This window comes from Microtus oregoni, unplaced genomic scaffold, assembly GCF_018167655.1.
Source record: "Microtus oregoni isolate MIOR12 unplaced genomic scaffold, Mior012 000001F_ref0000356, whole genome shotgun sequence".
Classification (NCBI taxonomy): Eukaryota; Metazoa; Chordata; class Mammalia; order Rodentia; family Cricetidae; genus Microtus; species Microtus oregoni.
Genome location: NW_024543060.1, coordinates 57771191 through 57785319, shown reverse-complemented (window position 1 = coordinate 57785319; position 14129 = coordinate 57771191). Strand labels below are relative to the sequence as shown.

Genomic DNA, 14129 nt, shown 5'->3' with positions numbered 1-14129 from the left:
GGTTGTGAGCTACCATGTGGTTGCTGGGAATTGAACTCAAGACCTCTGGAAGAGTAACTGGTGCTCTTAACCTCTGAGTCTTTCTCTAGTGAGTGTAATATAGTGCAATAACTCTTAAGCACTTAAAAAGCCAGGGCAATTTGGGATCATTGCAATAGTTTTCTTAATTCTGCAACAGTGATTGCAACAGCTGCTTCTCACTGAAGACGGAGCACAACATTAGCACAAAAACAATTTCGAACTAATTATACCCCAAGCCTGCATCATTGGACATCTCCTATCTGTGGAGAGGGTCCTTAGTTTACCGCTGCCTCAGTCAACTAACCAGCTTCCTGTTTCCTTTTTTACACAGGATGAGTTAATTTTAGAAACAAATCATTTCGGAAGTCTCTTGGGAAACTTGAGGTTGACTAGATTTCTCCTGGAGAACTCACAGGGTGGGTCAATGCAGAAAGGAATGTTCTGGATGCAACCAAAGCACATCTGTCTTGTTCTTACTCCTTGTCATGGAGTCATGTGTGCGAAACCAGCTCCGTTGCCCTCACCCACGAGCTTGCTCATTCTCTCTGCTCTTCCGGACTTTTGGGATCCGGCACAGCTAGAGAGACCTTGTTGATGTTTCTTCTTGGTTACTTGTGTCAGTGTTAGTAAGTAATGTAGCACTGGTGACTGTGTTAGTTGATAATGTGAAGGATGTGGAAATGATGGATATCACACCTAGTTGGGACACCAGTGGAGCCGAGAGCAAGTCGGTTCTAGGCCTCCCAGGATGCTTTGATTTGCTCAGGTAAAGTTATCTGGATATATTTTATTAACATAGTCGTTTGAATGTGGCTGGAGTTAAACCAGGTTAACATCCCAGCTAACTAGTCGTGCGACTCAGGGGGTGTTATTTAATCTCTTCATTTGCTCGTACTCTTCTTAGTTCTCTCTCTGGTATGACTTTTCCTGGGGAGATATGAAAATATCTGTTCATCACAGACGGAGCACCCCAAATATCAAAGATGGTTCCACCTAAGTTCAGCTTCCTGAACCAAAGAGTTATTGGGGTTACTTAAGCCTAGATGAGGCAGCTGATTGCCAAAGAGCCCCACCCCAGCATGAGTGATGGGCCCCAAAAGCTGCATCCCTGAAGTTTCCTGGGCAACGTAAGGGCTGTTATACCCCTGAGGACCTCCTTCCCAGCGGTTGTCTACCAGCCGCACCCATGCCGAGGGGAGGGGTCTCGGCAGCCACCCAGAGTTCTTCTCCTAGAGTGGAAAAAGTGGACTCAAGGAGAAAACATATTCTCACTACCCAGGACCAACTACTTATATCTGTTAACCATGTTGTCGTTTAGCCATTTCCCCCTGTTCCCAGTTAAAGACACCCTGCTGATGTGTGCTCCTTTTTATTGGGGTGTTAGATCATTAAGGCGTGCAGTCTAGTGTTGGCTCTGCAGTCAGCAGTTGACCCTCTAGCTGTGAATGTTGCTATCCCCTTCCCATCCTGGCTCCTGCATGTTTGCATCTCTGTTAAGAAATAGAGTTCTAGAAACTTGAGAAACTTAGAAAAATGTGCTTTTTGAGATTTATTTATTTCCATTTTCTGTGCATAGGTGTTTTGCCTGCATGTATGTCTGCGCACTGCACACATGTAGTGCCCATAAAGGCCAGAAGAGGGCATCGGATCCCATTGGAACTGGAGTTCTAGATGATTGTGAGCCACAGTGAGGGTGCTAGGAATAGAATCTGGGTCTTCTGGAAGAACAGCCAGTGCTGAACCCTCCCTCTAAACCCCAGGTTCCCCCTTTTTTTGAACAAGCTATTTCTTTTCTTTAGGATATATTTGCAACCCCCAGTTTGACAAAACTGTTGTTAATACATGTAGGCGTGTGGAATTCGCCAAGAAAAGTTTATTTGTACTGCAAAGAATGAAAAAAAAAAAAAAACCTCAAAGACCAGCAAACTTTCTAGTAAATGTTAGGCTGTGTTTGACAAACTTTAAAAAAAGATCAAGAATAATGATGTGAGCAATTTGTCAGTATAAAAGAATGCTTTCTTTTATTACTTTCCTGACATTTCAGATAAGATCACTAGGTCAGATTGGGAGGTAAAAAAAAGAACAGAAGCTCAAGTGACCAAGTGGCAGTAATCTGTGACAGTCTTACTATGTAAGGTAAACACACCAGTGTGGTGGCACACCCCTTTAATCCCAGCATACAGGAGGCAGAGGCAGGCAGATCTCCAGCCTGCTCTACAGAGTGAGTTCCAGGACAGCTACATAGTAAGACCATGTCTCAAAAACAAAACAAAAAACAAAAAACCCAACAACAACAAACCAACCAAACAGACAAAAGACAAGTCTTCAGAAGTAACCCAAGTGCCTGTGAATGAACAGGTGACATTTCTGAGAGTTCACTGTGTGGCAGGCATGCGGTGGATGTTTTATCTGTAGTACTTGCTCCTTAGAGCAACATCTAAGGAGTTGGGACTTGTCCCACTTTCTGTAAGGAGCCTGGGATGTTACCCATTACTGCTGCTGCTCTGTGGTGGAACCAGGTGTCTAGGCCTGGCCGCTGTTTTTTAGACTGTGAGCTTTAGCTCCTCTCTCTTGCCACCTCCCTTTGTGTCTACATGTCCAGGGTGAGCGGGGCAAGGGTGTGATAGTTGAGCATCACCAACTACACATCACACACATTGGAAACTTGTCAGGAGTCTAAAAATAGTGTGTGCTTTTTTTTAAAATTTGCACAAGTGTTAGTCAAAATACTGTTCATAAACAAATCTGCTTATTCCTCTTGTAATTGAATTAAAATGTCAGTTTTTAGTGAGTGGGAAGGCAGGGTTCGCTTCTTGACATGATGACTTTCTGATTTTATTTATTTTTAGCGTTCATGTACCGGGTAGCAAATGTGTAGCCAGCTCCATGATAGCTGCAGGCACGGGTGGAGAGAGACGAAACAATGAATAAAATTAGTTTCTGTGTTCAAAGAAGCTTATGATTTATTGAGGGCATCAAAGTCTTCATATGAATAATGCAAGCACAGAGGTGAACTACATGTGGGGGTGTGGGGTGTGAAATACAGGTGATTAGGAGGACCCCACTCTGATAAGCTGTGTGTTTTCTAGGTATAGTTAGAAAGAAACCTACAAGCTGGGCACTGACACACACGCTTAACCAGCACTCAGGAGGCAGAGGCAGGGGAATCTCTCTGAGTTTGAGGCCAGCCTGGTCTACATAGCGAGTTCCAGAACAGCCAGGGCTACACAGTGAGAGGAAAAAAGGCATGAAGAGGATGACTGTGTGCATTAGTTTCTGTGTTGGAAAGGCCTTTCATGTTTTCTCAAAACACACAGATTTATCACCGCTAATCTAGGAGCCAGAATTTAAAAAATTGAGTGCCAATATGGTGATAATAGAAGTAGAAAAACTCTATACCACAGCTTTACTTTTCATACAAACATTTTGTTTTTTTGTGACAGGTCTTACTAGGTAACCCAACCCAGCTCCAACTCTCAGTTCTGTCTCAAACCCTCAGATGCCAGGATTATAGGCGTGGATCACCACACCTGTCCCGAAGAGAATTGCAACCACTGCCTAACATCACCCTTCCAACCGCATGTATAAAGTAAAGATGAAACACAGGTCCTAGCCCTAAGATTTCTCACTACATTTATTCAAATAAATCTGAACAAAAATCCCCAATTTGAAACCCTCGTGGTCACAACCATTTTGGGTAAGGGACACTGAAGCTGTCATTAAGCATCCAGTGCCAGGAAGGCTTAACATTATCAAAGGTAATCTCTTTCTCAAAAGACACAATGTGTTTCCTCCCCAGGAGCTGGTGTATAGGATTGGTGTTGGCATCATGCCAGACTGACATCCTGCCAAGTGATGCTCTGTTGCAAGCAGGGACTAAAGATGTGGTAATTAAAGGTGCCGCAGTTGCTATATTAAGTTTGCAAGTAGAGTGTGCCGCCCCGCATTGCTTATAGGTGAGAGAAAGAACACAGAACATGCATCTCTTGGGCTGTCCTCTTCCTCAGGAGCTCCTCTCTATTGCCAGCGTTTATGTGGACCTTGGCCCACAGAACATAAATATGGCCACTTGCTAGGATACACCTGTGACTTAGGCCACCCCGGCTTCTTCTCTATCGGTGTTTGTGACAGGGGTTGCGCTACATGGAAGACTACGTTATCAGCTTGTCACAATGCCGACTCCTGACACAAGCATATTCCATCCGTATTCCCAAGGTCATACACATTAAAATGCCTTTCATATTTCATTTTTAAAATTAGCTTTTAGTGTTGAAGGGCTTTTTTTTTTTGAGAGAGATAGAGTTTCTCTGACAGCACTGGCTGCCCTGCAACTTGCTCTGTAGGCCAGGCTGACCTCAAACTCCTAGAGATCTGCCTGTTTTTGCCTCCTGAATGCTTGTTTGGGAATTTCACATAATGTGTTTTGATCAAACCCATCCCCTATTCCCTTCCAATTCTTCCCGTAAACCCCCACCACTTTTTTCTCCCAGCTTTATATTCTCTCTCCCCACCCCCTCTATAACACATACACACGCGCAGTGCGTGCACACACACACACTCACACACACAGTGAGTCCATGCAGTGCAGCCTGTTACACACACACACACGTGCACACGCACACACACAGTGAGTCCACGCTGTACAGCCTGTTATTTACACACACACACAGTGAGTCCACGCCGTGCATCCTGTTATGTACACACACACACACAGTGAGTCCATGCCGTGCATCCTGTTATGTACACACACACACACACACACACAGTGAGTCCACGCCATGCATCCTGTTATGTACACACACACACACACACACACACACACACACACACAGTGAGTTCACGCAGTGCATCCTGTTATGTACACACACACACACACACACATACACACAGTGAGTTCACGCAGTGCATCCTGTTATGTACACACACACACACACAGTGAGTTCACGCAGTGCATCCTGTTATGTACACACACACACATACACAGTGAGTTCACACAGTGCATCCTGTTATGTACACACACACACACACACACACACACAGTGAGTTCACTCAGTGCAGCCTGTTATGTACACACACACACACACACACACACACACACACACACACAGTGAGCCCATGCCATGCATCCTGTTATGAACGTGGTGTAGGATCATCTTCTGGAATACAGAGCACAGATAGCCTGTTGGAGGTCACATTTGAAGGAAACTTACCCCCTTTCCCTGGCAGCCATCGTCCTCAGGAAGGGCTGGACTTCGTTCGGGAGCCTCCCCCATCGGGCTGGCATGTCTGGCTGGCTTGATCTCGTGCACGCAGTTACAGCCACCGCGAGCTCCTGCGTGAGCAGTTCTCCAGAATCCATTATTTTCTATAGATGCGCACGGCCTCTGGCTCTGACTGTTTTCCTAGCTCTTCATCCCAGATGACCGCTGAGCTGTGTGTGTGTGTGTGTGTGTGTGTGTGTGTGTGTGTGAGAGAGAGAGAGAGAGAGAAAGAGAGAGAGAGAGAACCCAGATATCCCATTTAGAGCTGAGCACTCCACGGTCTCTTTCTTCCTGCACACTGACAAACTGCAGGTCTCTATGTTAATCGCCTGTGTATGTATACAGAAGCTGTTCTGATGAGGGTCGAGAGACTCTGATTTATGGGTAAATAAGAACTTAAGGGGTGATTTATTACTGTATCCATTTAGCAGTATAGTGGTAGGTTCTCTCCCATGGCCTATGACCTCACCAGCCGTATGTTTGGGTCTAGTTAAAGGTACGAAGCGTGGTTCTGTGGAATGAGTTTTAAACCCAGAGTCGTTCACACCACGATTACACAGCCAGCCTGCCTTGCCGGGCTGGTCACTCTGTGGCTTGCAGAGGGTCCACGTGCACTTCCAGTACAATGCTAAGATACGTGAACTCTGCACTGTGAATTAAATTATAATATTAGATCTATTTTTAATTTGGAATATCTGATCTATAAATAAAAGTGATTAATGTTCTTGAAATACTTCCTACAGAATTTTTTAGTGTATTTATGTAGAATTTATGCTTGGGGGTGTTTTTTTTTTTCTTTTTAAATCTTATTGAAGAGAATGTTTCTGAGACGCTTAAACAACACTAGGGAGACAGGAAGAATGGGGCTGACTGATTTGGTTCTGGAGCCTCCGAGCTCCTTTGTTCTGCATGTGGTGGTGTCTTTTCTCTGCGTTTAACAGAAGAAGAAAGCCACACCGCATTGTCTTAGAGGGACTGCTTTTATGACTAAGATGAGCAGACTCATATAAAAAGACAGTAAAATGTTCCATGCGTGTCCCCCTCAACTCCTTCCTGTCACTCAGCTCCTGTGTCTCTCTGGTGGGAGAAAATGGTTCTGAAGTTCATCTCTGTGAGTTCACCCTATGCGGGCTTCGTCCTGGGCTCTAAGTTCGTCACTGTGAATTCGGCATATGCGGGCTCCGTGCTGGGCTCTATGTTCATCACTGTGAGTTCAGCATATGCGGGCTCCGTCCTGGGCTCTATGTTCGTCACTGTGAGTTCACCGTATGCGGGCTCCATCCTGGGTAAGGAGCTGAAGGAACTACTGATTGACTCTAATTTTTAGTAGGCTTGGGGAGAATGTGAACTTTCTAGGGAAGTGGCTATCAGTACTCTGTGAGTCAGCTTCCCATCACTGTAACAAAAACCCTTGAGATAATTAATCCATAAAGAGAGAGGTTCATTCTGCTCCTGGTCTTGGAGGCTTCAGGCCATGATCTAGTTGGCTCTGTGCTCTGAGCCTGTGATGAGCTGGTGGAGTAAAACTCTTTGCCTCATTACGGGCTACAAGGCAGAGAAGCAGAGGAAGGACCAGAGTTCCGCATCTCACTTCCCTTTCAAGGGCATGTCCCCAGTGACCTAAGGGGTGCCCATTCAGAGACCCTATCTCCAGGCTGACTGTTTCTCACTGGTACTGACGGTCAAGCCTGCTGAGCACCAAGATCCAGGCGATAGCAGACATTAGGAGATGCATGGAGACATTGCTTCTTACCATCCAGGAGCCTACAGATGGTCAGTGACTGTAGGGAGAAGGGGAAAGGAAGGTGCTGTCTTTATCCCCACTGTTCCCCTTTGCTCTTAGTAAGCGTGAGTACAAAACATATGCACTCCTCCACTGCCCAACATGAGATGCCTCACATACAGTGACCTGTGAGATCCCTGTGCCTTCAGAGACCAGGCTGTTGACAGTTGTAGCCAGGGAGCTCTGCGGCTGTGCAGGCAGCTGTGGGTGGTAGGCAGTAGCCTTGGGGATGATCCAGGCGCAGGGTCCCAGAGCAGCTTGGCTCCCTCCCCTGGCAGCAGGCTTCCTCAGCCTTCCCTCTGGTAATTGCCAGCACCAGGCCTGCTCTGTCCCTGAGAATAAACATGTAGGCCCTTTTCATTTGGAGACCTTGCTGTTAAGCAAAAATAGCAATAGGAAATCAGAAGTGTTTCAGATCCAGGTCCTTTTCAGAAGGCTGTTGGGACATGGTTTTCATCCCTGATGTTGGGCTTGTCTTCCCTTCAGACTTGCTTGTTTCTCTCATTCAAGACAAAGTTTGCTTTCAGAGGCCCCTCCCAACATGTAGGCTGAAAGACTCACTGAGTACCCTGTGAGCAAATGGTCCTTAATTCATTGGCCAATCTCAGAATTTCTAGCTCTGAGATGTTCAGGATATTTCCTCAAAACACTCTCTTTCCTTGACGATACAAGGGACACTCTCTCATGTGGTGTGAAGAAGTATTTGGGGACGAGGTTTCATTTTGTAGCTCAAGCTAGACCAGAACATGCTACATAGCCCATGCTGGCCTCAAGCGTGTGATCCTCCTGCCTCACCCCCTATGTCACATCCAAGGCATCCAGCATACAATTTACATTGTGCTTTCCCCAGCTTAAATCATAGCTATTCCAGATAGTGCCAAGGTGCGATTGATTCAAATGGGAACTCACTGACTTTGGTAGGAAGGGGCATTTGATGAGCAGAGGCTAAGGATGGGTTGGCCCTGCTGCGATAGCCGCAGGCAAATGCCACGCTCGCTTGTTTTCTCTGAGCTCACTTCAGATGACATTGTTTGCTTTTGGAAAACAATATCGCAGACATGAAATAAGAAACAATGAGTCACATAATAAATATAATGCCAGGCTTGTGCCATGGCTACTTTTAGAGTATTTTAGCACTAACTTAATTATCTGTTTGTTACAAAAGTTGGCAGTCTGGGCTTTCCTTCCCAATGTAAACAAAATAATATTGTTTAATTCCTTTGCTACTTATTGCTATAGTAGCAGAAACACACACACACTCATGCACGTACACACATGCACACACACACAAACACAAATGATGCTAACTTTTATGCAATTTTAGAATGGAAAAATTTCATAGAATCCCTCCGCCCATTTTTTGTTTGCTTTTTTTTTTTTGCCGTTTTCTCTGGTTATCTGAAAGAAATGAAATGGAACGCTCATTTGGGAAGAAGAAAAATACTGTGAAGAATTTCAGAGAAATCTTTGTTAGCCCTGAGCTGCTCGCTGCCCCATCCAGGGTCAGGGTTCATCTCTGACAGCCCAGAATCTTGATCACCAGCCTGCTCAGCATCAGCTGAATGATGGTGGCCGCTGCTTGCTGTGTTCAGTACATTCTCTTCTAGGCAGGCAGCCCTTTCCTGGAGCCAAACGATAATCAGAGGTTTGCCTGATGAACATGACATCTGAGCCAAAGAGTGCAGGCTGCTCTGAGTGGCGTGTGTCACACAGCCTCGGGTGCTGGGTGTCCTTCCCACACAAGCGGCTCCTCCTTTTGGACCATGAGGCTGCCTGGCACAGTGAGGAGCAATGTGAATAGCATCCTTTGTTAGAGCAAGACTCAAAGTCCTCTAAGGTTTGAGCTGAGGAGAGTTCTGGGAAGCAAGACCATACTCATTGAACACTTGTCCTTCTGGAGTTTGCTACTCCTGCTGGCTCATCATCTCCAGTCTCAGGAGCACATTAACCCTCTAAAGCACTGTCCAGATAAGCACAAGACAGCAGAGCTTCCTATGGTCCTCAGCATCACCGAGAGGCCGGATGGCTAAGCGAAGATGAAGGGCAGTGCATACATCCCATGTAAAAGTACCAGGCAGTGAGGGATAGAGCGCCTGAGCATGTGGAAGAAGCCCGGGAAATCTGAGCAGATCTGGAGGACAGCCTTTATAAAGGGCGCTTTCTCAGAGTCCTCAGGCAGGCAGCGCAGCCACATGGCTCTTCTATCGCACGCCAGCCTGGTTTGCTTTCGCGGCTAACCTCTCGCTAACAGAGTTCTGCAAACCTCATTCGTTCGTAGAGTTAAACCATGTCGGATTGCGTCCTCAAATCTGGGGTCGCTTCACAAAGCCCTCGATGCCTGGACTCCGACGTAAGTGTGTGGCATTCTGGGGGCTGACTCCTTTTCCTGGCTTGCTCAGAACACCATTATTGAAGTACTTAAAAGATGTTCTGCGTTTCTCCAGTCAAATGCAGAGATTGTTTTGGATCCTGGGGTTGTTTTATGTTTCTCTGTTGAGGTGGCTTTTGTGCCCTGCGAAGTGACCCCGTTCATCCTGAGCGCATGAAGGCGCTACAGGCTCACAAGTACTTTTTTCCTGGCTCAGGCCTGGAGGCAGTTGTTTTCCCAGGAGCCTTTGTTTCTTTTAATCACCATACCCTGGGTGCTGGTTGGGATGTTCGTTACCGCTTAGTGACCTGACTGTTCAGTTTGGATCAGCAGGCAAGTTGATATCTGAGAGACAAAGCTGGTTCCTACTAGTAGTTCCGATGTAAATACATTAATTGTAAGTTGAGTGTGGTGTCTCACACCTCCAACCCCAGCACTCAGGAGGCTGAAGTGGGGTGACAAGTTTGAGGCCAGCCTGGCTCACATAAGGAGAGCCTGTCTTAAAAACAGATGTTACGTAGTATTTTAAAGAAAAAAATATATTTATTATATAATTTATATAATATTGGCTCCCTTTGACATTTGCTTTCTCCTATGGCACATAAGTTAAAACACCAATATTGTTAACTATTGAGTAAAAGTAAGATCTTTTTCAGTTCTATTTTTTCTTATAGTATATATCCCTGTTTTAAGTACAATAATTTTTTCTTGTGTTTTTATGTTGTAAATGCTATATTCAGTTAGGTTCATTTATGTTCATTTATTTCCATAGTTTTATTTAAGAACTTAAATTTATTAGCATTTAAATAAGCATTATTTCAAAGTCAAAACTGTTTAGAGCAAATCTAAAGAAATCTCAATGTTCCATTCTTATGACCACACCATTCCTTCCCTTGAAATTGTGTGTGTGTGTGTACATGTGTGTGTGTGTTCACATGTGTGCAGGTGGATGTGGAGGCCAGAAGACAGTTTCTGGTGCTGTTCTTCCTCAGACCCCATCACTTTATTTTCTGAGAACAGGGCCTTTCACCAACCTCCTCTCCCATGGTTTTAAAAATTCACACCCCCAAAGATGACCAAATGCAAAAATATTTATGTTCTCCTGTCCCCCTGCTTTTGAAATGGAAATATCCCATTGTACTTTAAGAATGGCCTTTTCTTTTCTAATAGTCCAAGTTCAGGAGCACCATAGGAGCAGAGAGAGGATGAAACAACTCTTGATTTCTTTAAGTAGAGTTGCAGTTTATTAAGAGAGATTTTAATATAGATTTCAAACAGATGAAGCAGAGGAGAGATGTTCAGGAATAATGCATGCCTTATCCAAGAGTATAGATGTGAGCTTGTCAAAGGAGGGCAAAAGCTTGTAAATGATAGGCTTCGCGTAGATTCTAATTCTAAGAGAGCAGGGAGATGCCCGGGAGGAGAAGATGAACACAGGTGTGGAATGGGCTTCCCAAGGGAGAGTCGCAATTAAGTGTCTTAGCCCTAGCCATATATTCTATTTTGGTAACTCTCAAGTTATATCTTGAAGGGTTGCTAAGAAACAATCTTCTCTTCTCTGTCTTTTATTTTTAGATAGGGTCTCACTGTGTAGCCCCGGATGGCCTGGAACTTGCTATGTTGAAATTGTGGAAATAATTGTGGGCCATTGTCTTGTTCCTGATGAAGACATTCAGATGGAGAATGCACTAGATCTGGAGTTCAGGTCTTAAGGTAGACACTGGATCTTAAGTGAGTGTGTGTTGACTTGGCACCACATGGACAGGAAGAACACACAGCGCTGGTACAGCAGCTGTTGAGCCAGACCGGTGACTTGCAGGAGCTGCAGAAAGCCTGTGAAATCGCCACAGGAAGAAAAGATGAAGTGACTTCCAGCTTGTCTTACTGGTAAAGGAAGGGAGAAGACAGAGTTCATAGAAATGTCCTTCAGCTGGCAGGATATTTATGAAGGTTAGCTGGTTGACCAGTTCTCCCAAGAACTTTGCTGAAGATGTCTGGAAGGGCATTCTGTGGTCTAAGGAGAGAGGTGGTAGAACAGGTGTGTCAAGGGAGGGCTGAGAAGAAGTCTGCATCTGAACTGCTAATGGTTATGATGCCACACTTGCTGTTATCTAGAGCGCTGAAAGATTTGAAAATTGAGATTCAGGGGCCTGGAGAGATGGCTCAGAGGTTAAGAGCACTGGCTGCTCTTCCAGAGGTCCTGAGTTCAATTCCCAGCAACCACATGGTGGCTCACAACCATCTGTACTGAGATCTGGCGCCCTGCTCTGGCATGCGGGCATACATCGAGGCAGAATGTTGTATACATAATAAATAAATAAATAAAAAGAAAATTGAGATTCAAAGAATGCAGTAAGAAAAAGGGTACTTTGAAAATCCCATAAAGACAGATTTGGGGGGGGCGTTTGTTTACATCTCTATACCTGTCTATCACATGATTTTGTATTTACATGTATTATAGGTAGAGGAAAAAACTTATCAGTCAAGCCAGGTCTGGGGGTGTAATACTGTTATACCAGTTACTCAGGAGGCTGAGTCAGGAAGATCACAAGTTCAAGGCCAGTCAGGGCAACTTAGTGGCACCTTGACTGAAAGCAGTATAGAGCCGAGGGGGAGGGGCTGCTGCACACCTAGCAGAGCCGCAGGCAGGTTGCAGCGCTTGCATCCTGGGCTCTCTGCCTACCCAGGATTGCTAGCTTGAGGCAGCTCTTGGTGGAGTGCCCGCAGCAGCCTCAGGCTGGATGGAACTTGTCAGGATGTAGCCACCATCCTTCATCCGTCTGGATGAGCCCTCACCTTCAATGTCACCGTCACAGTGTCGGCCAAGTCTTACTGTGTCTTCACTCCAACCCACCTCCTTAAAGCTTTGACTCAATACGCTTTCAAGTTTCTTCTGGGTTTTTCAAGCCTGGCAGATATTTCTTATTGAGAACCTGGCCTGGCCACGCCCCCGGAAACACTTCTTTCAAAAATTGCTTCTTCAATGGAAAACGTTTTCTTAGAGTTTTCCCAAGAGGAACTATATTTGTTGTTATTTTTGTTCTCAAACATGATTCTTTGCCCTCCTTCTAAGTGACCAGGAAAAACATGAGCATAATTTAGGCTGAAGGTTGAGGTCACCATCTGCCTGCTTCTCCGCCCCAGGGTCTGCTCGTCCGCGGACATCCTTGCCCTCTCCTTCTCCACCCACTCTCTCCTGGCTGCTCAGACTAGGTGGGCACTTGGAGGTGTCTGCACCTGCGGCCGCTCCAGCCCTCCCAGGCTTAGAAGAAGTGCGACATCCCTGCCTTCTTTCTGGTTTCTGTCCTCCGAGCTGGCTCTGGACTCGGGTACTCAGACCGCCCTGCTTGCTCAGGCTGAAGCCGGGATTGGGTGCTGAAGCGCCGCCTCCGTCTCTGTGCGCCCGCGCGCTCGCTCCCGCCCTACTCCCCTCCCAGCCAGCTCCGGTCGCAACCGTTTGGGCTCCGCACTGCAGATGCCAGTCGGTCTCCCGGAGCTCCTGCTGCTCCCGCCGCGTCTCTCTGATCCTCTCGTCTCCGGAGCTCCAGCTGCCCACGGAGCCTCCCCGGCTTGGACTCTCCTGAGTCCCGCGTGCGGAGTCGTTCCGGCGCAGCAGCGAGGACCCGGGAGGCCGACGGTGCTCTGGTGCTCTCGGATGCGGCAGGACAAGCTGACCAGCTCCCTGCGTCGCGGCGGGCGATGCCAGAAGCGCCAGGGCGGCGGCGGCGGTGGCGTGGGCACCATCCTGAGCAATGTGCTCAAAAAGCGCAGCTGCATCTCACGGACCGCGCCCCGGTTGTTGTGCACCTTGGAGCCGGGTAAGGCACGGGTTGTGGATGGGCATCGAGGTGCAGGTGGGAGGGATGGGAGCAGACCCCGGCCTGGGTGCGTTCAACGGCCACCAGGGCACTGACGACCCCGCTGTCCTGAAGAAGCTATCCCGTGGCCTATGCACTCGGTGGGGAAGTGAAGGAGGCTGCCCCTTCCAGCCCCGGCTGCGTCACCTATTGTGCTTCGGGTTCCCTGGAAGCCAGACCTCCAAAGAGGTGTGGGGGTTGGCCTTGACCCCGCAGGTTGGAGGGAAAGGCAGCTACTGCAAAGGGCTATCCAGTATATGTTTTCCCGAGAGTCCCTGTGATGTGTTTGTGTTGGGGTAGGAGAGGGCACGAACTGTGCCTAGGTAAGGTCCAGGAGCCAGCCTGGCCTTGTGAGAACAGGCCCTTCCTACCGTCACCTTGTGTTTACATATCCCTGTTTCTCCAGGCTCTGCTTATCTCCGCGTCAGCTCGGTCACCTGGCATCGTTGCTTAGGGTTTTAAGAGCCTGGCCCTGGCACCCGCGCCTGAATGCTGAGGGTCCTGGCAGGGGGTGGCCGCTCTGTTTGCCCGCTGAGCCTGAACTCTGCGCTTGCTCATCTTTCCCTGGAGTGGCCCCAGCTGCCTCCAGGCAGTTTGTGGTCTCCAATGTACCCTCCTTTCCCACCTCTCCACCCCTTCTGGGACTTGCTGTCACCCTGCTGCTGCAGATTCTGCCCAGGCACTGGGTCCCAAAGGGTGGAATGCGTCGCCGCCTTTCCGAACCTCGTGGCTTCTTTGTTTTTCTCCACTACTGAAGTGTCTTATTGCAGAGTGTGGTATTTATTCATCGTCTCCTTTTTACCTTTTTCTTTTTTAAAAAAAATCGCCTTCCCACGTTG

The 14129-nt window shown here is 47.1% G+C and overlaps 1 protein-coding gene across 5 annotated transcripts in view; it reads left to right on the top strand.

Annotated features, from left to right (window-relative positions):
* Positions 1-14129, top strand: part of Tbc1d30 (TBC1 domain family member 30) — an 81615-nt gene that overhangs the window by 25215 nt on the left and 42271 nt on the right. Inside the window, exon 1 of one of the 5 annotated variants that reach the window (XM_041671024.1) lies at positions 12839-13251. The exons of 3 other annotated variants lie outside the window; for them this stretch is intronic. In XM_041671024.1, coding sequence (XP_041526958.1) covers positions 12909-13251 — 343 coding nt within the window. In that variant the 5' untranslated portion in view covers positions 12839-12908. Of the gene's footprint in view, positions 1-12838; positions 13252-14129 lie in introns of those variants that run through there. One more of the 5 variants, XM_041671033.1, reaches the window with a different exon arrangement.